We start from the raw sequence: 25,505 nt of genomic DNA, 5'->3' as shown, positions 1-25,505 counted from the left end.
TATAATAACCGAGCGTCTACACTCTAAGAAAAGGTCTGTGCGTCTGCTTTCACGCACACCACTCGGAGAGCCGATCACCGCAACTTACGGAGGCAGCTCAGCGAATGACGATGCCGAAACATATGTTTAGACCAAAAAAAAAAACGCAGTCTGAGTTGTGACATTAAGCAATGCAAGCGTGACGTTTTGCATTGCTTAATGTCACAACTCAGACTACGTTTTTTGGTCTAAACATATGTTTCGGCATCGTCATTCGCTGAGCTGCCTCCGTAAGTTGAAGTGATTGGCTCTCCGAGTGTTGTGCGTGAAAGTAGACTTACAGACATTTTTTAGAGTGTATCTTCTCGTGGAGAACATTGAGAGCCAGTCACGGCGATGAACGAAGTGAGCTCGGCGAATGGTGTGACCGAATATTTGTTTAGAGATGCACTCAAGAAAACACAAAATCTGTTAGTTAACTTTTTTTTTTTTCGCAGAACACGAATAGGATGATACCAGTGCAAGAGAAAAGCTCACAATGCGACTTTACCAAATACACGTTAAAAATCAGATCACAAAGCAAAAAGCGTGAAAAAAAAAAAAAAAGAGCCTGGCGCTCCGACTATGGATGTGAGCAAGCCGTGAGCATATGATTAACTCATGCTCTGTGTTTCATCACAGGCTTGATTTCGTCTGTCTAAACCTATTCCAACCTTGTTATTCTCCAAGCCCTTTTCGTTGCTTATAGTGATTGGTTTTCTTAGTGCTTTGGTATAGAGATAAACTCTAGTCTACATTATTAAAGTTGGCAAACTGTAGCTACGGCACAAATAAACGAAAAGTTACGATAAGTCGTAATCGCCTTCATGCAAAACTGGGAGGCGGTTATCGAGCTAGTCACTTGCATTAATCGAGTGGTTACGTCTCACAAACTGAGATTCTTACGGATGATAGTTGGTGATCCTTGAAATAATTGAGTACAGTACTCACCAATGTGAAAGACCCACTCGGAGGGCGTGGCCGAATGGTGTGGGGAGGGGGGGGGGGAGTTCAGGACAGTTCTTTATCGCTCCGAGGTTAGCGGAACTCGATGACGCTGACGAACGGAATCGATACACAGTCCGCACTGAGGAAGCGCATTAACTTCCCTCGAGGCGACATAGAATTGACCAAAGCGCAAATAGCACCTCCCCCCCCCCCCCCCCCCCCCCCCTCCTTTGTCAATCCGCCCTCTGTGCCATGCCCTCCGAGTGGTTATTTCACATTGCTGCAGACTGTACATATAGAAACCAAGTTAAGGTAACACATGTAGTTACTATACGCTAAAAAAAGTAATTCGTACATTTTCCCCAGATTTAGCGACTCCAGACTATTGGAGTGGCAAAATGCACTTGATTGTAATCACAAAGACTCAGCGTTGGCAGTAACGGCGTTACCCGTAACGAGTAACTTTTTTGGGTAACGTAGTAACGTATTTTTTTACTTTTTCAAAACAGTAACGCGTAACGTATTTAAATCACTTATTTTGAGTAAAGGGTAAGGTAGTTCGCTCGTTACCTCTTGTTCCTAATCCCTGAAAAAAAAGTACACTTAGATTTAGTTCGTGTTTCGATACTCCAATTCAGCATACGTCTAAAGCAGCCGACGCTGCGAGTTGATGGGATCAATCAGTCAGCGTCAAAAGTGCACCATCATGGTGTTTGTCATGTTTCTGTGCGTTTTCTATCATCGCTGAACCAATCATAAACAAAAAAAAAATACCTCGTGACTTCCGCTTTTGACGTTGCCTCGTTTGCCCAATTAACTCGTTGCGTCGGCTCCGTCCGGACTTCAGCTGAGGCGAAATACAGGCGCCAAGTCATTAATTATTGCACTCATTCCATATATTTTAAAGATTTTGCCCGTCTTTTTCCACACGCAAAAAGTCCAACTTTAGAAAAACCCTAACGCCTACGCCCTGTATCCCATTGTCGAAAAACGTAGTCGCAATTAATAAAAACGCTGTTACCGTCACTTTTTAGATGAAAAGTAACATAACAGTAACGGGTGTTACTTTTTATCGGTAACCGTAACGTTAACGCGTTCTTTTTATTTTGAGGTAATGTAGGTCGGTAAGGCGTTCCTCTTATTTGCATGAAACGATTAAAATATTTCGTCACCTTCTTTTTGGTGACGCCTACAGCATTGGGAAGACTACACTTAGATTACAGAAACAGCAGATAATACGTAACTAAAAAACTATTATTCTCCAGCTATTTGGTTACTCCCTTCGTTTGTCATATACACCTATCCCAAAATGCAGGCTCCCTATGTATTTCTGACAGAAATCTCTGAAAACGGTCATACATTTTAAAAACTCTTTTACAGTGACCTGTGGGGAAGCTTAATGGTTTGTCAACTGATCCATTGAAATGTGTGAAACAACGTTTCCGGGTTCGACAGAAAGAAGGGTCGTTTATCGTGCCCCACCTTTTCGTTATTAAGGGTAGCTTGATGCAAATACGTAAGCCTACATTCTAAACAATCCACCGCGTTCACTTTCCCGCCAAAAAGCTCCGGAGAGTCAAACGCTTCAATCTTCAGAGGGAGCTCGACAAACGACGAGGACAAAAATATGTCTCGACTTAAACGAACAGTCTGTGCTTTGATACTGAGCCTGACATTTCACCTGCTCGCATCATGCTCAGTGCCACAGCGCAAACTCTTCATTTAGATCTGAACTTATATTTAGCCTTGCCATTCGCCCAGTTTCATATGTATATTGTAGAGATTGTTTCTCCCAGGGTGTCTTACGGTAAAGTTGAAGTGTTGAATTTCCTACGAGTGTACGTTCTTAGTTTCAGTTTAAGTCCAGACGCAGCCGAAGCTACGAGATAATGTGACTAATCGATCAACGTCAAGAGCTCAAGTCCCTAGGCCTTTTCTGTTTATGAGAGGTTCAGCGATGATGAAACACGTACGATTACACGACCACACCATGATGATGTGCATTTGGGGCTCTCTGTTTGGTTCGGTCAGCTCGCAGCGTCGACTGCGCCTACAGTTGAGGTGAAACGAAGTATAACGAAGGCGGTTTCATTTGCGTTTGCCTTCAAAGCATATTCACGGCTAGCGCGTTTGGACTAACAGCCATGAAGAGTGATCCGGTTTCCGCCGGTTCGCCGGTTGCCATGAGAAAACTGACCCAGATCTGTAACTGACTTGGAAATAAACCAGAACCACACGCAAATATTAATAGTTAAGCGTAATAAACGGCAGTAGGGAGCGAAACTATATAAACCACGATCAAATTGCATATCACGATTCGATTGATCCAAAAACCAGATCCAGATTATTCACGTACACTGCTTGAGCCCGACTCCGTAATCCCTGAAGCGTACAGCGGATCATAAGAAAAAGACCATTAAAGCCTCGATATGCCGCCGTACAGGGGTCGTCAATGCTTGACCCTACGCCACGCAGACTTTCCTTCGGGGCGTCTCAGCAGCCCCAGGCGCGACACACCACTCTGCAGTGCACCTTGGATGACGTTGGCTAGGTACGCCAAAAGGCACAGGAACATCCGCGTACTGGTCGATGAGGATACTGCGGGCCGCTGGACGATTTACAGTCTGCCGGGCGCTTGAAACTTGTCCTTGGTTCGAAGACGACCGCCGGTGCTCTCCTCTTACCGGGACGTGCTCCAGATAAGACCACGTCCGGCTTCATTGGCAGTCCGGTTGGGGACATTGCTTGCGCAAGCCATCTGGTCCACCGAACGTGCCGCTGGAGACGATCGCGTGGGGACCGTTACTTTTCAGTGACTGGTTCGACCGCTTTCCGCCGCAAGGTCTACCGTCTTTTTTTCTTCCCCCACTCATTCAGTGGCCAGTCGCGACATTGAGGTGTGTATGTGGATGGGGTCTGTATTTCTCAGCTCATCCCTTAGCGCGACAGCGGCCAAAAGGTCAGATAACGGCCCGCTTAATCCTTTCCTTGGTCTTTTTTATTTTAATTTACCTTATTCTCGTCTTCTAATGTCCGACTGGCGGAACGAGAAAAAGACATATATTTGAAACAAGAATAAAACAAACGGTGGCGTCGCATTAAAAAGTGAGACGCTCAGCTTTACATTTTGGAACATATTAGGCTCAAGGATACATTTTGGTTATAAACCGTTATGCTAAGCGGCGGCGCTGGGGTTTCGTGCGAATTCTCGAGCGTGCTGCAGAAGTCGGAGTAAGGCCGCATTTTGATGCCGTGCCCGCATTTAGTTTTCTTGCCTCGTTCAAAACATTCGAGTCTTTATTTTGTGTGGAAAATGCAGCAAATAATAATGTTCAGAGTCGACGCTTGTAACCTCTGGTGGTTTACCGAAATGGAGTGTTATAAATACGACATTTTCGTTTCTTCCTTTGAACACCACGTCTTTGCACTGGGACAAGTGCAGATACCGAGAAGGAAGGAATAACATGTAGAAAAACAAAAACAAACGAAACCCCCAACCGCGTATTCTCTATTCGAAGCGGTTTCTAGCGAAGTCGTGTTTAGGATTAGGTACGTGAACCTGTCTTTGCAATAAGACGAATAATACAAACCCTAAAAAATGCAATGAAGCATATCATATCAAATCAGTTTGTTTCAGCAATCAGCACGCTTGTTAAACAACGAACTCACGCAGAACATCTTCAAATGCCACAACAGCGTATTAAAGCATATTTATTTAGTCTAGCCTGCAGCATTCAGGAGGCATTTTTCCTGAAAATAAAAAGGTACCAATACACAAATGTACACAACTATACACAAACATGCGCAGAAATGCTTCGTTATTGCGATTGACTCTTTCAGCAGGCGCTTCTGGTCGTTTTTTTTTTTTTTTTTTGTTACAATTGTGGTTGTCGAGTTCCATAAAGGCACGCAATTCCTACACTCCTGAATATGCTTGGATACCTCGGAATATTGATCCTTGTTTTATACTAATCGTTTATGTTCGGCTAGTCTATCATTGAGACAACGCTTCGTTTGACCTATATAGCACAAACCACAATCAAAAGGGATCTTGCAGACTATACCTGAAATACATGTAGCACACTTTTCCCTGTGTTTTTTTAAACAATCTTTCTGGGCGGAAGCGAACGGAGTTAACCGTTTCAAACTGCTATCTGTGCTAAACGCTATGCGTAAACCAAACTTATTACCGACTGATTTTAAATTGTGTGAAATCTTATGGAAAAACGGTACGACTACAAACTTTTTCTGCTCGGGCATTTTCCTAATTTGTTTGTATTTTGCAACAATGTACGAAAGCTGCTTGGGAATAAATTTTTGAGGATACTTTGCAACATTTAGCCGGGGAAACACAACTTGAATCAACGTCATAATGGAGTGCCAACATGACTTTTGAACCGCGTTGTTAATCATGTTTCGAACCAATCCTGCCTTGACATGCTTTGAATGGAAACTATCAAAGGGAAGTACTGGTTTAGCCTTTTCTTTGCCATACGACCAACATAAGCCGGGAACCAATCTGAGCTGGAGGTCTAAATACTGAAGTACATTGTTGGCTGGCTTTTCTATAGAAAACTGAAACTCCGGTGCTTCCCTGTACACGGCATTCTCGATGTAACCAGCAAGGGCTGAGTCACTGACACATACCAATATGTCATCCACATATCTTCTAAAAAGTACTGAGCTCGGGTGATAATGTCTGATCATCTCATTCAATTTAGGTCTAAGCACCGGATGTATATTTCTGAAAGGGCCGGGGCGACAGCCGAACCAATGCCTTGACGTTGAATGTATTTCCGCTCATCATAGTTTACCACTGTCAACTTTAGATACAGCTCAAGTATCCTTAGAAAATCATCGATCTCTATACCAGACTGAGACTGAAACCGAACTAAATTCTCCTCTAGAAACGAGCGGACCTTACAAAGCAAAATGGCTGGTTGGAGTGAATAATACAAATCCTTGATATCCAGGAAAACAATCGTCGTGACTATGCACTTTTGACTCTGCTTTAACGGCTCCCTCCATGCGATCGTGACCTCGGCTGCGATCAGACGTAAAGGAAAAACGGAGTACCATAGACCTTCGCAAAAATCGCCATCTGCGCGCTGACATCTTTGTCTGCTGGGCTGTCGAACGCCTCCAGAGCATGCGCTGTAGCTCTGTCGTGCTGTATATCAGACGCTACGCTTGCGTCCACAGCTCAGTGACTCTGCATTTTTCACCCTGGCGATAAGCGATGGAATGTTCTATACACGAACACAGTGTTTAGAAAGAAGTCCGTGTTGCCCACATATTATGGCCCTCGTTGCTGCTGTGCCAATAAACTCCTATACTCCGTTTTGCCCACTCCAGGTGTGGGCACTACGCGTGCGCAGAAACCGATTTCGGGAGGAGTGAAGCGTTTGCGCATGCGCAGTACCGACAACAGCGCCACCGCAGTCGCGTGACGTCAGTGAGTTGAGTTGATCTATATGTGTAACAACGATCGCGCTTTTTTTTCTTCTTCTTTTTAAATTTGAGCGTGGGAAGATTAAAGGCGGGTTACATTAAAAAAGTAAGATGGCGACTCTTCCTTCGGAAACATCTTTATGTATTATTGTGTACGATTGGTTCTCATTCATTTGTTTTACTCGCCGACTTTTGCCCGAGGGTAAAATAAATAAATACCGAAGTTGATAACTTATTGAGTGTATCTGAGTGCGGAACTGATGCGGCTGCTTTCTTTAGAAATGAGACGCTTACGTTTTTCTTTGTTCCCGTTGTTTTTGTTTTTTTGCAGAGCATGAAGCCGACGTCCTCGTCCGTGAGAGCAGAGCTGTGAGCCACTTCAAAGGGCTCTACGATTTTCTCCAGCAACGCGATGCCACGGTGTTCTGCAAGTACCTCCGTCGCGCAGAGGTCGAGGATGTTCTCGTGTCCCTTCGTGAGTATACACTTTTGGGAGAGTGGCCTACAGTAAAGCGTGCAAAAAAGTCGATCGACAAAAATATCAAATTATTAATCTATGATAAGAGCTTCCATTTGGCCCCATGTGGTTTCGACAGGCCTGTCCCTGCATATGGTTTTCTGCGAGCGATAAATGAATCGAATATTGAATCAAATAGAACGAGCAAGCAACAGAAAAAAAAAAACTACGCTATTAGGTTTTCAACTTGGGTTGTATAAAAAAAACATCAGCTTACTATTCTTAGCATATTTTTTGGAGGTAAATTGTTTGCGCTATGTCAGTCTCAAATACATTATCTGGCCTATTGTTTTATAACCTTCTTTATTAGAAATAGGTTCTCTTGTTTCCTCAACTTTTATATTTATAACAAACGATGACTGCTTTCTTCAAACAAAGGCCAGGGTTCTCCAAACGTCTTATACATACATATTTAGATTGAACAAACTTTTAGAGAAGCGACTAGTTCATGGTATGTGCGGCTGAGGAATGGGGAGAAAAGCTTTCAACTGAAATAACTCCACTCGATGAGGCTGCCGCAAAATGTTCGTATGCGAGGCAGAAGATAATTCCTAAAACGCGCGTCGTTCGAAGAAATATTTTTGGAAAATAAATTCTTGGGTAATTCACAAGCTTTAATTTTGTTTACGTAACGTCACAAGCACAATTCAGTGAGCGTGACACCATGTTCATTTAGCACTCCTCGTTCCCTATCCCATCTTTTGAATGAAACACCCAAATGTTATAACTTCAATTATTGTTAATGGTCATTAATTTTAACAATCTAATAACAACCTTTACTGTTTTATTTTATTTCTAGTTATATTCGCTTTTATTTATAATACGAATAATCATTAAAATGCTTGCATAAATTAAATATTAAGAGTTTGTGTCTGTTAGGTGCTTTACTAAAACTAACTTAACAATGTTTTTCCACAGCAAAAATAACATACGGCCTATAAAAATCCTTTCGTGTTTCACAAGCTCAACTTGACCAATGGTCAAGTTGATAATTTTGGACAGTTCAGACTAGCTTTTTGGCAGGAGGCTAGCTTCTGGAATGGGCAAAAATGGACTCGGGGCTATCCCAGAAGTGGTGTGATTCGATACGCGTGTAGTTTCCCATAAATCAAGAAATTCGCTATTCTTGTTTTAAATTGCAATGTTTAGTTCCCTAGTACTTATTCTTGTCTGACACACATGTCTTAGCTTAGAGACCCAGGCGGGCAGGTCGCCCAAATGTCCAAACTAGGCAAGCGCAAAACAAAATCATCATCGAAACATTTCCACAAATAATAGTAGGATTTTGTGACTGTGGGAACTTCGCCAGAGCTAATGGGTGTCTGCACAGTGTCTACACTAAATATCAGACATTTAGCCAGTGCAGTACCACAGCTAGCCTGCGGTTTTTAATGTTCGCCCCACAGCAGTACAGCACGACCGCACGCCAGCACGATGCTCATTCAGATCGAAACGGGCAGGGGATTGAACCCTGGATCCCTGGGTACTGCAGCGCGAGCTTTCGCTCCACCTGCTCCGAATTGGGCTGCGCTAACACACTCGTTCACGGATCCTTTCTTTTCTACAAATGAAAACAAACAGTTTTAACAGAAACGAGCAAGAGTATTAAATATGAAATTAACATGCCCTTCTTTTCTTCTTTTTTTGCAGAGGCCTTCACGATCTTCGCCCCCAACGATATGGCCTTTGCAGCACTACCCGCTAGTCTTCTCAAGAAGATTGAGAGCGACAAGCGGTTCCTCAGAACGTTTGTGCTGCACCATATCGCCGGCGATGCTGTATCCAGCAGATCACTGAAGGGCGAACTCGAGATCACCACCCTAAGTGGAGACAACCTCCTTGTCAAGGTCTATGACAACGGCAGGGTAAGTCGCTATTTCGCATTCATTGTTATCCGTCAAACTATTCTAAGAAGTTGTCTCAAAGAGTCTTAGTACAAGAACTGAAGTAAAGAGCCAGATACTTTTTTTCAGTTTCATGCGAAGCAATAGCACACAGCTAGTTTTATGCTGGACACGCTAACCGAATTTAAGCAGGGAGTGGATATTGCCGCGTTGTTACCTCCTGGTTCTTTACTTATTATAAATTTATAAAAGCAAATGCAAACCGAGCGAGACTGCTCTTGTTTTTATAGCTAGGTCCGGCATATATTAGTGTGTAATAGTCTGTGTATAGTATGCTGAAACTGAACGCTCGTTTACTAATTCTTACCTCCTGGTCCTTCAAAATCACCTTTTATTTATTGTCACTAAAAGCTTAAGACGTCAAGGGCAACTTAAACCATCAGTGTCTATAGAACGCCAAAGTATAATATAATTATTCAGGACAAACAGGCCGTGGCTTTCTATATTTACGCTTAATGTTTTCGATTTGCAGCATTTTCATTGACTGGTGTCGCAATATCGCTGCCTGCAGAACGATGATAATATTTTTCGATCTTGCCACACGTTGCGTCCCTTAACCTCTCAGTGGCTAAAAACACACACGGACGTTTAAAAAAAAAAAAAAAAGCCGCGTCACCATTTACATTGCAACAACGCTCTAATGGCCTATTCGTCTGGGGCACACCGCACCCGTCCAGTGCAGTAAACTCTTTCCAATTTAGTACACAAAAGGCTGGCGGGGAGAGAAGGAAGCTCCCCTCTCCCCTCTAGCCTTCCGTGTACCACGAACCGCACTGCACCGGTGCGATGCGGGCCCAGACGAATTGGCCATACGTATCTTCATGTGTTCCCACTTCAGACGATCTCCATTGCTGGTGGGAACATCATCCAAGGAGACACGAACTTCGAGAACGTCGTCCTCCACATCGTGGACCGAGTACTCTACCCGTTCGCCGAAAGCGTGCTGCCTCAGACTATTCAATCGAAATACGGCTACTTCTACAAGCTCCTGCAGTCGGCCGGTCTCGTCCAGGTCTTGAACAGTGAGTTCGTCGAATTCCGGTATCGTTAACCCCGTTAACAGTTTGTCATGCAAACGGGCCTTCTTAGCGCGAAAAACAAACAAACAAAAAAAAAAACATTGTGCTGACGGCACTTTTAGAGGATGCCAGAAAAGTATATAAACAGTTTTCAACAATGCGGAAATACTCATTCGACGACCCAGTGACAGTCTTGAGAAAATCCGCTGGATTCGCTGGGATTCGCCCAGGTTGCTTGACACGAGAAAATAAATGAACGTTTTTTATGTATTTTTATTTTAAAAATGAAGTACCTTAGGCCAAAGTGTACCTAGCACTGCCGCATAAACTCCATCAGCGAATGAGTCCCGTATTGTGGTAGACTGTACATACTCCAGACATATCCTTTTAGTATACCTTACGACAAAAAAGAGAGCTCAATCACAATATCATTATTTCTATGCCCCCTTAAATAGAAAGTAAATCAAGGCAGCCGCCATTTTTCAGAGCTTAGCCCATGCGTCAACCATTCGTGCATTCTTTTATTAACACCCGATCATTGTTGGTATTTCTTTTTTCTTTTTAAGGTGACCTGTACACTGTCTTCATACCGACTCAAGATGCGATCAACAGCCTCCCAGCCGACACGTCCAAGGCCATTCTTTCGGACAGTACCCTTCTCAAACGTAAGATGGCCCTTGAGCGTTTCCCAGGCAGTGCTCACCTTCTAGACGACGTAAAGTGAATGGAAACCCATCATCCTGGGATTAACCAAAACGACACGAAAGGAACCCGGCAATTGCCGATAGTCAAATTCGGCTCCGGGAAGAGAGATAATTCTTGTTTCTGTTATTGTTAGGTAATAAGTGTTTCTGCTCCCACAAACAGCTTTTAGCATACGGAAGGACACAGATAAACGAAGATTATAACTAATTGTGTCTCCAAAGGCGGTCTGCCCGCAAATGCAATGGAAGGCATCAGAAATGGCCTATCAAAGAGGCCTGTACTACGTACACTATTACAGTCACTTCGAGCTGAGGAAGCGCTAAGTGCTGCTAACTATTTTCACGCTTTTTGTTTTGTGATTTTTACTTCCGGTTTTTATTTGCTATATTGTTATCTCGTTAGTTTTGAAGCGATAATAAAACGCTCTAAGCGACTCCGACAGTTCTTCAGGTGTCGATCTCATAATCACACCTAGGTATTTGGAGAGTTCTAGTTATGCGTTCTGTAAATTAGTCAGATATGTCATAGATGTTATTTACCTTAAAATGAACTAACTAGGTCGTTCCTTAGAATCCCAACGTGTAAGCAACCAAATAGTCAATCATACAATCATAAACCTTGTTGACTTCATTGTTCTCTTTGTCTCTCAGGAGTTCTCTCCCACCACATTGTTCCTGGACTCCAATTCAGCGGCGTCTTCAAGGATGGAGCCACACTCACGCCGCTCGACGGCGAAGTCATGCGTGTCACAACCCAAGCCGGTACGTTTTCAACAAAGTTCGCTTAACTATTTTGCAAACACGCAACAGTCAAGGCTGATAACAGCAAAGTTCACAAAATTGTTCCTGGGGCAAAAGAAAATCAAATCTGTTCGTTAGCACTAACGAAGGAATCTGTAACACGCTGTATTTGTGATGCAATTGTTCTTGTAAACTGCGCGCGAATGGCCTTCCGCGAATGGCTAAACAATCAATCAGCGTTTATTTCAGCTTGAAACACAAACTGAGGGTGGCGAGGAAAAAAGCAGTGTCGTCCACTGCTTAACGGGCCTCGCCACCATAACAAGTCAGCAGTGTAAATGCGGTAAAAATAAAATATAAAAACGGTAGCTTGAACAAGTATCGCAAAAGTATTCGCTTTTATAAAAGACACACTATCAAAGATCTGATCAGACATAAAACAAACATTCAAAAGCAGAAAAACTTCTGCCTGGAATATAAAAGAAATACCACCAAACAAGGTTATCCGCAAAAGTTGTCTCTTATACTTTTATGTTACGCTCGCCCGCCCCTCCTTTCCAATAAGTTAATAATAGCATCAAAATATTAGCGAAAATGAACTACATATTACTGCACTCGGTTTCAGTACAATTTGGCAAAGGCGGAATGCTACGTGATACCTCTCATCAAGAGGAGTGCACTCCGACAGTAGGTTGTAACGTGCCTCACTTCGCCACTCAGATTAGCTCACTCGGTCCGTGGACGCTGCCGCTTGCCAAGTTATCCTGGAATGGTGTGCAATGCCCACAATGACTCGTGGAAACAAGAAAACAAACGCTGTGATTAAGCGCTCACTGCATGTAGTCTCCACATGCACTTATAAATCGCTTGTCTCGTTACAGGTCAAATCTTCATTGACGGTGTCCCGTTTGTTAACTACGACGAAGGTGCCACCAACGGAGTCATTCACCTCGTCAACAGGGTACTTATGCCCAAGAGCGTCATTGAAGACTGTGGCTGCTTTGCCTCAAAGGACGACGTCTCGCTCATCGGTCAAAAGCTAACCATCCAAGGGCCCACGCTCGTCGGCCAGCAGCTGCCTGGCATTACACAGCAACATGTTCTGCTCCCGGGGACAGTTTCCACGGTGTCTGGCCTCACCACTCGCGTCATCTCTCCTGGCGGAGTAGTCTCCCTTCAGCAACCCTTCGGCATCTTTTCGACCGGCAAAGTACCATTGCCAGGAGCGCCAGGATTCCTCGGAGCAACACCACTAGTTTCCGGAAAACCAGGATTGCCAGCGTTCGGAGGAAGGAAGCCATCGCCCCCGACAGCACCTCAAGGTTTGCAACTGTTACACTCTATTGATAACGTTACCTATGCAGCATTCCGCCTGCCTCGCTCGTTGAGTTTCGCTATGATGCAAATCCCTTCTCCAGCGCGGTTTCATTTACGGTTTAGTCAATATAACGTCAATCTAGAACCGAGCTCAAAAAAAAAAAAAAAAAAAAAAAAACGGAAACCCTGAACACCTAGATAGGCTAGCTTCCAGGAAGTGACTGCGAGTACGTCGTGGGGAGGGAACCCCTTTTCTTCATATAGACAAAACATTTATACGAGCTAAAAACTCGATTTTATTGTTTGGTGTTGCTCCTTTCACGTTTGACCGCGTTAAATATATAGGTACTACTAACATTAGATAGCAAGAGAGAAAAGTATTGCCGTCGCTTACAGGTGCCGCTTCCCCGTCCTCTGCATCAGCGGGGGAACGTCTGGGAGTCATACCCAAAGTCGACCATACGGTGTTTCCTCCTCTTCACGTCTTAAAACTTCCTTATCTGGAAGCCGGTAGCCTCAAAAAACCGAAGCAGACTTTACTTTTTGGGACGTCTTTTACGCTCGAAGGTGCTTCCCCCGAAGAAGACGTTGCTCCGAAAGCATCGAAGGGAGTCTCTCCTGCGGGGCCGACACCCGCCAAACTTTTCCCCGATGATCTTCTGAAGCCCAAGAGACCCCCTGGCAGTCAAATTGGCGAGGGTCCTCCTTGCGACGAGTACCCCTTCTATCACTTGATTCGCCAAGCCCTTCCTCCTACGCACCCTCTTCGTCTTGCTGAGACACCCCAAACTACCGGAAGGCAACCGTCGGCCAAGGGGCAGACAGTGCTTTCGACGCCGATTGGTGGTCCCACGCTCCCCGTAAGCCTCCTGGTTCCCGGACGAACTGGTGGTGTTGCACCCATTTCGCTGAAGACTCAAGGACAGCCGTTTGGTTTGCGAAAACCAACTTATCAATCACCAAGCCCTGGCCTTGCTCCGCATCTTCCCGGTCAAAACGTCCTTGGACCAAGAACGCAACCTGGTACGCAACAAAACAGGGATGTTGAATGATTGCTTTCCAGTATTATTTTATGCCAAATTGTACGAAGACTGCGTAGGTGAAGATCAGTTGTGTTCATCTGGGCTCTGTGCACACCACGTCCATTGACAAACTCGCCTACGTGTACGAAGGCACACCCCGTTTCCATAACTATCATCGTTCCATCTTCATAAGAAACACCGGCCATATGCAACGATTGTCCATGAAGGCAAAACATCTTATTGCTTCCGGTCCTTAAGAGCGGATGCCAAGTGGAATACGTATGCATCCCTTCCTACACTGGCGTCATTCCCATGGGAAAAGACAAGCATCAAGGATATGGAAAGAACTCTTGGGCATCGCTTTTGAACATCTGCTTTTTCGTCCACAAGGGATTTCACGTTTCTACTGCACATTATTTCGATCCTTGGAACATGCTCCTTTACCAAGCGTTCCTGGTTTACAGAATTCTTTTAATTGTTATATAGTACACAACCTTCGAATACACGGTACACAAAGAAACAAACCATGAATGGTGCAAAGTTGCCATATGGCCTATCCTTCCCTCGTTTAAGAAACAGCCAGAAATTGAAGTATAAATATACCTTTATCTTATATTTTGAAATTGATTAAGACAAAATGCCCATCATATACCAGAGGTAAAATTTTCAAGATATAACAGCACCGAAACAAGCCATTTTTTTTAATTAAACAATCAAGTTAGTGATTTTTTTAGGGTAATGAAAGAAAAATGAATCATTCAAATGTTTGGAAATAAACAAATTACAAACATTGGTGTAAATAAGCTCATTGAAGTCTTAATTTGAGAACAGTTACATGAAACAAAAAGCGTGCAGATAGGAATAGCGGAGAAATAATCTTAAGCCATAACATTGCAATGAAATCTAATCAATCGTTTACGACATGGTCTTTCTGCCAAGGTTAAGGCTAATTCTGAGGAGGTTGTAATCACAATTCTTGGAAAGCGATGGTAACATGTTATGTAGAAAAACTAGAGGTCAGACACCAATTTGTGCTTGAGAGATTACTTAATACTTCATTTCATTCACTTTCTATTCCAAGTGAAGCTAAAGGTTGAGTTAGATACGTGAATTCTAAATGCTGCTTTTAAAATCTCTTTTCATGGCTCTTTCATCCTGTATCATGGTTAATATTCTAAAAACATCGTTCCACCTGAATATACCCTAAAAAGTGCTTTAATGAAAGTAAAATGCGAAATGTGATATTATAAAGCTTATCAAACAAAACGTCTATTTCTACTCAGAGTATAAAAAATCACAAAGCATCACGTGAATGTTATAACACTTTTACATCTTCGCATTTCAGACAAGTCAATGTCTAGATATTGTGGAATATTTTATAAACATAATTGATAAAAACGACCAATAAGGAAATCACTTTTATATTTAATATTGAAATCCTTTACTGAGCCTCAAAATATTCTAAAATAGTACACATACGTTTCCCCTTAAGAGTGTATATCCTAATGCACAGTGTATCATAGATGTCATAATGTACACACATCCTTATGAAGCGCATGAACCCTTCAGGAGCTCCGTTAATTGAACACTCAATTCTAACAAACAGCTTTGCTATTGTGTGTCAAGTTTGTTTATATATTATTCAAGTCAGTACAGGAGATGATCACATCAAGCACAGCTCTTACAGATAATGTTCAAATATTAATATCGCAAACAATATTATATTTTTATTGAACACAGATCAGTTGATCGTGTTAGGTTAGGTAATACACACGTATATTTTATATTACTTTATGGTTGGTGCTTTAGACTGGCCAACAGTAACAATCTTTTCTGCTTTTCAGGCTTCCTAAGTGGTCCTGCTGGCCCAAGTGGACCATTTGGACCTGGTGGACCAAGAGGACCAAGCGGACCATTCGGACCAAGTAGACCAAGTGGACCAGGTGGCCCAAGTGGACCTGGTGGACTAAGGGGACCAAGCGGACCAAGCGGACCATTCGGACCAGGTGGACCAAGAGGACCAAGTGGACCATTTGGACCAGGGGGCCCAAGTGGACCTGGTGGACCAAGAGGACCCAGCGGACCACTCGGACCGGGTGGACCAAGTGGACCAGGAGGCCCAAGTGGACCTGGTGGACCAAGAGGACCCAGCGGACCATTTGGACCAGGTGGCCCAAGTGGACCTGGTGGACAAAGAGGACCAAGCGGACCCTTCGGACCAGGTGGCCCAAGTGGACCTGGTGGACCAAGAGGACCAAGCGGACCTGGTGGGCCAAGAGGACCAAGTGGACCGTTTGGTCCGGGCGGCCCAGGTGGACCAGGTGGCCCAAGTGGGCCCAGAGGACCAGGCGCACCAGGTACTTAATATGTATACCTTGTTGATGTGGTTTTGGCATATAAAACCTGGAGTGTGTAAAACATTTACTTTAAGTGCTAAGTAGTGTATCTCTCCAGAGAAACATCATTCTTGTGGCAAGGTTTGACTCATCGTGTTGGTATGAAAATGCACAATTAACTTTAGTAAACCTGTTACAATGCTGACACAACACTGAATAAGTACAGATTTTTTTCTTTTCTTCAAGCTCCAGCACTTTACCCAAGTGGACCAAGGGGACCATTTGGACCCAGTGGTCCAGGTGGACCAAGAGGACCAAGCGGACCTTTCGGACCTAGCGGTCCAGGTGGACCAAGAGGACCAAGTGCGCCAGGTGGCCCAAGTGGACCACGTGGTCCAAGCGGTCCATTCGGCCCCGGAGGCCCAAGTGGACCAGGTGGACCAAGAGGACCAAGCGGACCAGGCGGTCCAAGCGGTCCACGGGGACCAAGCGGACCATTTGGACCTGGTGGTCCAGGTGGACCACGAGGTCCAAGTGGACCATTTGGCCCCGGAGGCCCAAGTGGTCCACGGGGACCAAGCGGACCTAGAGGACTAGGTGCTCCAGGTACTTTATTTACAAGAATCTTAACCCCAGTCTTGATTATGCCAACTGATAATTTTCAGAAATAGAACAGAGAAAGCAGCAATGTAAAGATCATGTAAAACTTGACTATTTCTCGATGGAATCGAAATATTGTAATATTTGAGTCACTCTTATTAAACCAGACAAGATTAACTTAGGGAAATTAACTCTGAATGTTACGTATCACAATTATAATGTGTTCCCTCCAAGCTGCTGCACGTTACCCAAGTGGACCAAGCGGCCCAAGCGGCCCAAGCGGACCATTCCCGAGTGGACCAAGAGGTCCTGGCGGACCATTCCCAAGTGGGCCAAGTGGACCTGGCGGACCAAGAGGACCTAGCGGACCATTCGGGCCTGGTGGACCAGGCGGACCAAGAGGACCTAGTGGCCCAAGTGGTCCTAGCGGTCCACGGGGACCCAGCGGACCATTCGGACCTAGTGGACCAAGCGGGCCAAGAGGACCAAGCGGACCATTCGGGCCTGGAGGACCAGGCGGACCAAGAGGACCAGGTGCTGCAGGTACACTCTTCATATGAATTTCGTAGACAATATTATTTGTACTGACTGAAATTTTTCAAAAGTGGGACAAATATCAAGAGTAAGTTAAAATCGAACTTTCTTGATGTCAATCTAGTATTGTACTAATATCTAACTTACTAGAATTACACATGACAGTAATATCAGGTCTTGCAATTCTGACAATTGCATAGCACTATTGTCATGCCATTCATTCCCTCCAAGCTCTCGCAAGTTACCCAAGTGGACCACGCGGTCCAAGTGGACCAAGTGCTCCCGGCGGACCAAGAGGACCTGGAGGACCACTCGGACCTGGTGGTCCCAGTGGCCCACGGGGGCCCAGCGGACCCTTCGGACCCGGCGGTCCAAGTGGCCCGCGGGGACCAAGTGGACCTCTCGGACCTAGTGGACTGGGCGGACCAAGAGGACCAAGCGGACCATTCGGACCAGGCGGCCCAAGCGGACCTCGGGGACCAGGTGCTCCAGGTATTTTTTGATTTTGCCAGCGCTTTGATTGTATTAACCACGCAATTCCGAAAATAAGACAGGTAAATCTTTATTATGAAGGTGAAGATAAGTGAACTGTTCCTCGATGAAAAACATTATTGTCATAATATCTGAATTGCACAACAGGATTAAATTACATTATACAATTTTGATAATTACATATCCCAATTGTCATGTTCCCCTTCAAGCTCCCGCTCGTTACCCAAGCGGACCAAGCGGTCCAAGTGGACCATTCCCAAGTGGACCAAGTGGTCCAAGTGGACCATTCCCAAGCGGACCAAGTGGACCTGGCGGACCAAGAGGACCAAGTGGGCCATTCGGACCTGGTGGCCCAAGTGGTCCACGCGGACCAAGCGGACCATTCGGACCTAGTGGACCAAGTGGTCCAAGCGGACCATTCGGACCCGGCGGCCCAAGTGGCCCACGGGGACCAAGCGGACCTGGTGGACCAGGTGGACCGAGAGGCCCAAGCGGACCATTCGGACCTGGTGGACCAGGTGGACCAAGGGGACCTAGTGGTCCAGGTGGGCCAGGAGGCCCCAGCGGCCCACGGGGACCAAGCGGACCATTCCCAAGTGGACCAAGTGGCCCAAGCGGACCATTCCCAAGTGGACCAAGTGGTCCTGGCGGGCCAAGGGGACCAGGCGGACCATTCGGACCCGGCGGCCCAAGTGGCCCACGGGGACCAAGCGGGCCTGGTGGACCGGGCGGGCCGAGGGGACCTAGTGGTCCAGGTGGGCCACGAGGCCCGAGCGGTCCACGGGGACCAAGTGGACCATTCCCAAGTGGACCAAGTGGCCCAAGCGGACCATTCCCAAGCGGGCCAAGTGGTCTTGGCGGGCCGAGAGGACCGAGTGGACCATTCGGGCCTGCTGGCCCAAGTGGTCCGCGAGGACCAAGCGGACCATTCGGACCTGGTGGTCCAAGCGGACCTGGTGGACCAAGCGGACCAGGCGGACCAAGAGGACCGAGCGGACCGTTTGGGCCAGGAGGCCCAAGCGGTCCCAGGGGACCAGGTGCCCCAGGTACTTCATTTACATGCATTTTGATCAGTTTTGACTGTTTCAACTGCAATATTATTGAATTGTGACAATTTAACGTTCCATGTGAGGTTAAGGTCGAAGAAATAGTGCCTATGCCAATAGTGCCTGTGAAGTATTGTCCACAGGCACTATTGGGCTAGGCAATTTTTAAACCGCGTATATTCCGTGCGATATCTACAGTCTTGGGTAAGCTACTTTCAAAAAGTAATTCGTTTCAGTTAGTTACTTTCACATAAAAGTAGCGAAGTTACCGTTACTGTTACTGCGACAAAAGAGTAACTCGTTACAGTTAAAGTTACTTTTAAAAAGTAACAACGTCTTTTTTCAGTTACATTTCTATAGCACAAAAAATATAGGAAACTTTAGAAAACGCCTCTCAACAAGTTTTATAGCATAAAATTAAAAAGTATGATTTTTTACTTCATATTGTAACTTAGCAGCAGTTGCTTCTCCAAATTAGAGTCTGAAAGTTTCCCTCGTTTGATGGCGAACACGTCCCTGCTTTTGTTGAACAGAACCCGCGCAACCAGGGCAACAAGCAAACCCCGCGCAAACAACAGAAAATTTTGCCTCGACTGTTGACACCACGCCGGAGTAGTGGCGGAAATCAAAATACGAAATATTCGCAGTGGCGTCCGTGTGTATTGTTGCTTCACGGTCGATCCACCCGATTAAAGTGCGTTTGCGCAGAAAAAAGAACAACCTCAACATAGAAAGTGCTTCAGATACTAAAATGTAAGTGTTCACTCACAAGGTATAAGCGCGTGCGTGAAGATCTCATCACATCTACACGTGACTATACTCAGGTCGTGACTCGCGAGAAAGAACGTACTTACAAGTTTTTGCAAGGTCAACTTGATACTCATAATGTCGGAACAGGCGATTTGGAAAGTTCAAGGGGTTTAGCTACATTGTACTCGTTCAATAATATATTATTCGTAAAAAACTGGGAAGTAACGACAAAAGAAACGTCGTTACTTTCATCCTTACCTGAGAAAAAGTAATAGAACTACAGTTACAAGTTACATTTTTTAAAGTAACTCGTTACAGTTACAAGTTACCAAAAAAGTAACGAAGTTACTGTAACGCGTTACTAGCAACGCGTTACTGCCCAAGACTGGTTATCTTAGACCCAAAGACCCTGATTGTACACCTCGATGTTAAAAAAACTTTGGAAAACGAATTCGCAAGTATTATGTGCCAGTAATCTTCAACAAACTTCCTTTTGCAGTTCATAATATAAAACAAAGTAAAAGCTTAAAGAAGCCTAGAGAAGTATTGGTTTATAATTTTTTTTTAATCCATGTTATGTTTTTGTTTGTGTGTCTTATATTTGCTGACTATATCTGTGCGGTTTTGTCTCACTAACTGCCAGGCTCTGCCAGAGAAGCCCGATGTGGCTTTGGCAGGCCTGATTCTGTACCTTTCTTGTTTACAACTAAAAATATTATTATTTTCACTATTAAAACTCTTTCTGAATAGAAAACTAATATATTGTGATATTCGACTTGCTGAAAAACCTTAAGACAGAATTAAATGGGGTTATACACTTATGTTTATTACAAATTACGTTCGCCATTTCTTCCAAGCTCCATCACGTTACCCAAGTGGACCAAGCGGTCCAAGCGGACCGTTCCCCAGTGGACCAAGTGGGCCAAGCGGACCATTCCCAAGTGGGCCAAGTGGGCCAAGCGGTCCACGAGGACCAAGCGCACCGAGAGGACCAGGAGGCCCAAGTGGCCCAGGTGGTCCAGGGGGACCATTCGGACCTGGTGGCCCAAGCGGACCAAGTGGGCCAGGTGGCCCACGAGGCCCAAGCGGCCCGAAGCCTGCTAGAAAACCACCCAGCTACCTTCCTCTTCCTGGCGCGGTGCCAGGAGTTCCTGCCTTCCCAACTGTAACACGCGTGCCTACACTGCCTGGAGCTTCAGGAGTTACCGGAGCCCCACGTCTTCCAGTCGGCCCAGGTGGACCAAGTGCTCTGGGCGTGCCACGTTTCCCTAGTGGTCCCGGCGCTCCAAGAGGACCAGCCACTCTTGGATTCCCTCGACTCCCGAGTGGACCAGGTGGCCCTGGACTGACCATTTCGCTAGGGGGTCCACGTCTTCCAGTCGTCTCCGGCGTCCGTGGCTTTGGCGGCCCATCGACTTTCCTCATTCCTCCTAGTGGAATCACAAGCGTCAGCCCCGTCACACTGCAGTTCGGAGTTTCTCAGCTCGGTGGGCCACTAGCGCCAGGGTTGAAGCTCCCCACAGCACCACGCCTACCAAGTCTTCCAAGTGGAACAAAAGGACCAGGTACTTTTACACTCCTACATTTTTACTTGCGTTTTTTGTGGACGGCAGTTCTTGTTTATTCTGCTACAAGGAAACGACAAATTGGAATGGTTGAAGAGACTAATTGTTACAGCGTGATGATAATTGACAACATCAATACACTACAATTAATTTTCTTTTTTAAATAAAACCAATAGACGACGTTGCATTTCAGGCAATCATTCCTTTCTGATTTGATTACAACCTTTCTTCTTTGACGCCTACCAATTGAGCTGTTTTTGTTCCTTTTTGCATTATTTTTAAATGTTGGTGAACTCTAAACTTGTTAGGGGGACCTTTTGGACCAAGTGGTCTCGGCGGACCAAGAGGACCAGGTGGACCCGGCGGCCCCAGTGGTCCACGTGGGCCAGGTGCCCCAGGTAATCTATTATAATATTAAGCATAACCTTAGATTGATGGAAATATGTTTAGCTTACCCTTATACTGATAATATATATATATATATATATATATATATATATATATATATATATATATATAACGCGCATGGTGGCGGGAGGCCGAAGGCGTGGGTATATAACTGAGAAGAAAAATCGCTTGGTGAAAACAGCAACAACGGACGATTTATTCATCTATAAATCGTCCGTTGCTGTTTTCACCAAGGGTTTTTTCTTCTCGGTTCAATATATATATATATATATATATATATATATATATATATATATATATTAAAATGGGAACTTCTTATGACGATTTTTATATCTAGTCTTATATAAAGCACTGATCAATGCGGCTGTTCATTTAAGAGAACTAAAACTGGTATCCAAACGACGTCTTGAGAGGAAAATATAAAATTCGAAGTGAAGCCTTAGCCTATGCGTACCAAGTGAAAGGTGCAAGAATGCGGCACCTAATGAAGTCGCTTCGAGTTGCTTCATTCTGTTCATTATGGTGTAATTTGGAGCGCAGTAAACCTGTAGTATCAAGTTAAAACTAATACACAATCCATACAAGTTATTTGAATTGATTTTCAAGAGATTAAAAACAATTATAAACGTTACACGGGTGCCGCATTCACAATTAATTGAGCAGGCTCAGTGGGAACTAGATGAGAAAATAACCGGTATGGTAAGTTGACTGATTAACTAAAATTAGTTAACTATTTAAATTAACGGAATTTGAGTCACTACTTAAAGTAACGAAAATTGACGAAAATTGGGTATTGACAAGTTTAGGATTAGAAAGCACATAAATTTACAAAGTTTTAGAAATGTCATCCATCAATTTTCGTGTTTCAGTCGCCTGCTTTCGAAACTAGAACCAAAAAAACAATTGAAGATTCATGGCTCTTTCTTCTATCAGAGAAATGAGGAAGAAGGAAAGGGATCAGGTTCCACCAACCAGCTCAAGTTTTAGTTTAAATTTTTACCTTTTTTGTTGCAACTCGGTGAAACGAATCACAAGTATTGCATTTTTCATGCCAAGTTAATACGATTGTGAGGAAAGTTTCGTCATTCACGGATAAACAGTTATTCGCCCTGCTTTACTCAACACTGTATTATGACTTGCATGCTCATACCTAATAATAAGCATGAAAGGTACTCTGAAACGAAAGAAAACTCTCTTGTAGTGAACAATTATGATTCACATTACCCCTCACAAAGGCTGGATTCCACAGAGAGAGTACGCTGAGAACAAGCGACGAATTTCGTCCCACGGCGTTCGCTCCGCGGGTACCATCAAACAGTGTATGTTGCTCCGCGCCCAATGCGAGCGTGCCGCCCCATGAAGTTCGTCGCTTCTTCACCGCATATTCACTTCATGACGTCCAGCGTTTAGAAGCCAGTTCAAACACATTTTTTTTTCGGCTCAGAACTTTTACAAGTAGAAAGTAGGGATAATACTTAGTGCTCACTATATTATTAATTTCATTATAAGACATGTCTTTTTTTTTATTTCAGATTCCGCACCCCACCCCACCTTACAGCTTATTTTCGCTTTTCGAGTAAATGTAACATGCTGAAGTGTTAATTGTAGATATCAATTAGATCGTGTTTATTTATTGATAATACTATTAGTTATGTTCTCACAGCGCATTTGTTCGCCTTCTTTGTTATCCTACGTTGATAATAGGCGGCGAGCGCCCAAAGTTTTTAAATGCTTTCCACGTTGCTGGCTCCATGGAATGATTCGGCAAAAAAACAACTGTTTAAAAATTGTTTTGAGGAAGAATGTAGATATTTGTCATTAGTATGCATGCAATTGTAGTTCCCTTTATATTAGATACGCCCGCGCATGAAAGGATTCTTTCATGCGTTCCATTCTAGCATTGCTTAGGTTTTCGCGTGTAAATTTTTGTAAAGGCGAAAAACAAATGAAAAATTTGGATAAGCTTGAGTTTTGCGAAACATCGTAAATCTGTGCGTATTATAACACCCGCTGTTGTGACCTAAGTATGTTATTCCCTTCTTTAAGGTTATAAAAACGCTTTCTGTGCACATACGAAGGTCACCAACGACCCTAATGAGCGTAATCCTTCTATTTCTCAAGCACCCGCAAAGTATCCAAGCGGACCAAGCGGACCAAGCGGACCCTTCCCAAGTGGACCAAGAGGACCAAGCGGACCATTCGGACCTGGTGGTCCAGGCGGGCCAAGGGGACCAAGCGGAACATTCGGACCTAGTGGGCCGGGTGGCCCGAGCGGACCATTCGGTCCTGGCGGCCCAGGTGGACCACGTGGTCCAAGCGGACCAGGAGGACCTAGTGGCCCACGAGGACCGAGCGGACCATTCGGACCTGGTGGACCAAGTGGACCTGGTGGCCCAAGCGGACCAAGAGGCCCAAGTGGGCCAAGAGCTCCAGGTAAACTAAGTTTGTCAATTTCGTTTACAGAATGGTGCTTGAAGTGTTTCGTATCTACAAAACAAGTTATTTTCAATTTTATTATCTTAACATACTGCCAGTCATGAGGCCAAAGCAGGTTGGTTGGCATTTTAAAGTAGAAGCACACTGAAGTATTATAATGTTATAAAAAACGCACGTTATCATTATTAACGGTGTTCGTGAATAGGCATTCGTCGATACATTAAAAAAAGTTTCCCAAAGAGTTTGTCTTAAATAGCCATGATAAATTTGTTATGTTTCGTTCTAGTTGCGTTATCAAAGTTCGCATATGTAACATTTGTTCGGAATATCAATAATGTAATGACCATGTAACAATTTCAAAATTAATTTCATTCAAGTCAACATCGGACTGGTACTTATGGGCAGAAGGTTCGCATCGGACTTCAGTAGAGAGACGGTCTGTGGATCGATAGCGATTGGAAATAAATCTGACAACTTTACTTCGTCTTAATTCTATTTTTTTTCTACTTTTGGCTGCGTGTATGGTTTCCAAATTGGGCTAGCATATTCAATTTTTGGTAATATCAGTGACTTAAATGACGTTATTGAAAGCACTGGACAGCCAAATTCAAAGTTCCGACTAAGCCTCCTAATTTTTAGCGCTTTATTGGAAGCAGTTTTATGTGTATTCCAGTTCAGACTCGATTTCAAAAGAGCACAGATATTTGTACTCCTGTACACATTTCAAAGGCATGGCTCCAACGCCATACCTGAACTGTGCTGCTACTTTGTTTCGAGCTGTGTTCAAGTATATGCTTTCGTTTTTATTTATTTGCATTTTCCCTTCTTTCTTCCAGCTTGGCAATTTCTATAAATGCTCACTTAATTTCTTTTTATTTAGATGTTTGTATTTCAAAATATATACAGTAATTGTATTATCGGCAGATGTTCAATTTTTACACCATCTTGAAATTCTCGGTTCATATTACTGATATATAGGATTAATATAAGCGGTCCAGGAACAGACCCCAAGGCACTCCTGATATCACAAATAAGTTGCCTGACACTATTCAATTGCTCGAACTGCTCTCTACCAACCAGATAAGCTCCAAGCCAGGTCATAATTTTATGACTGTTAAGAATATATTTGAGTTTATGAAGTAGCTTTGGGAGATAAAAGCGATAAAATGCCTTGGCAAAATCCGAGAGCATAACATTTATTCTTTCGCTCTTGTTGACCCATGAACTTAGGTCGTAGAATTCATCAATTAGTTGTGTAACTGTTGGGCGACCTCGCCTAAAATCATACTGATTATTTCCTATAAGATTATTTTCCTCAAAAAATGTTATACTGTGTTTCGAGATGACGTGGTCAAAAATTTTACGTACAACTGGTACTTCTGAGTGAGACTGGACGATTGTTTTATATTTTTGTTCCTTCTCCCGTTTTTGGTATCGGAACTCTCTTTCCTGAATTTCAGTCACAAGGAAGACTGCCGCAAATAGCGAATTTTATAGCGGCTATGTAAAGAGAACAAACTTCTGGATTATTATAATGCAATTATATGCAGAGGTGCAAGCGAGCTGAACAAGAATGACGTAAATAATCCCTAGAGAAGGAGAGCAAGAGGGACAAAGGACAAACACAAATCTCCAAAGACAGGCAGGTGACTGGTGCGCGACCGAAACCGGACTAGGCGGATTTTTTCGGTCGCGCA

General features: G+C 44.1%; 1 protein-coding gene across 1 annotated transcript in view; it reads left to right on the top strand.

Annotated features, from left to right (window-relative positions):
- Window positions 1-6,528: 6,528 nt before the first annotated feature.
- Window positions 6,529-25,505, top strand: part of LOC115323521 (collagen alpha-1(I) chain) — a 35,769-nt gene continuing 16,792 nt past the window's right edge. Inside the window, exons 1-14 of the mRNA XM_040498436.2 lie at window positions 6,529-6,619; window positions 6,749-6,892; window positions 8,585-8,799; window positions 9,677-9,860; window positions 10,424-10,522; window positions 11,213-11,323; window positions 12,184-12,481; window positions 13,584-13,617; window positions 15,091-15,110; window positions 15,577-15,827; window positions 15,864-15,938; window positions 16,425-16,541; window positions 17,927-18,142; window positions 23,557-23,670. Of these exons, the coding sequence (XP_040354370.1) occupies window positions 6,529-6,619; window positions 6,749-6,892; window positions 8,585-8,799; window positions 9,677-9,860; window positions 10,424-10,522; window positions 11,213-11,323; window positions 12,184-12,481; window positions 13,584-13,617; window positions 15,091-15,110; window positions 15,577-15,827; window positions 15,864-15,938; window positions 16,425-16,541; window positions 17,927-18,142; window positions 23,557-23,670 (1,969 nt within the window). The remainder of the gene's footprint in view (window positions 6,620-6,748; window positions 6,893-8,584; window positions 8,800-9,676; window positions 9,861-10,423; window positions 10,523-11,212; window positions 11,324-12,183; window positions 12,482-13,583; window positions 13,618-15,090; window positions 15,111-15,576; window positions 15,828-15,863; window positions 15,939-16,424; window positions 16,542-17,926; window positions 18,143-23,556; window positions 23,671-25,505) is intronic.

Source organism: Ixodes scapularis, unplaced genomic scaffold, assembly GCF_016920785.2.
Source record: "Ixodes scapularis isolate PalLabHiFi unplaced genomic scaffold, ASM1692078v2 PGA_scaffold2__306_contigs__length_199485367, whole genome shotgun sequence".
Taxonomy (NCBI): Eukaryota; Metazoa; Arthropoda; class Arachnida; order Ixodida; family Ixodidae; genus Ixodes; species Ixodes scapularis.
This window is presented reverse-complemented; position numbering and strand designations above follow the sequence as displayed.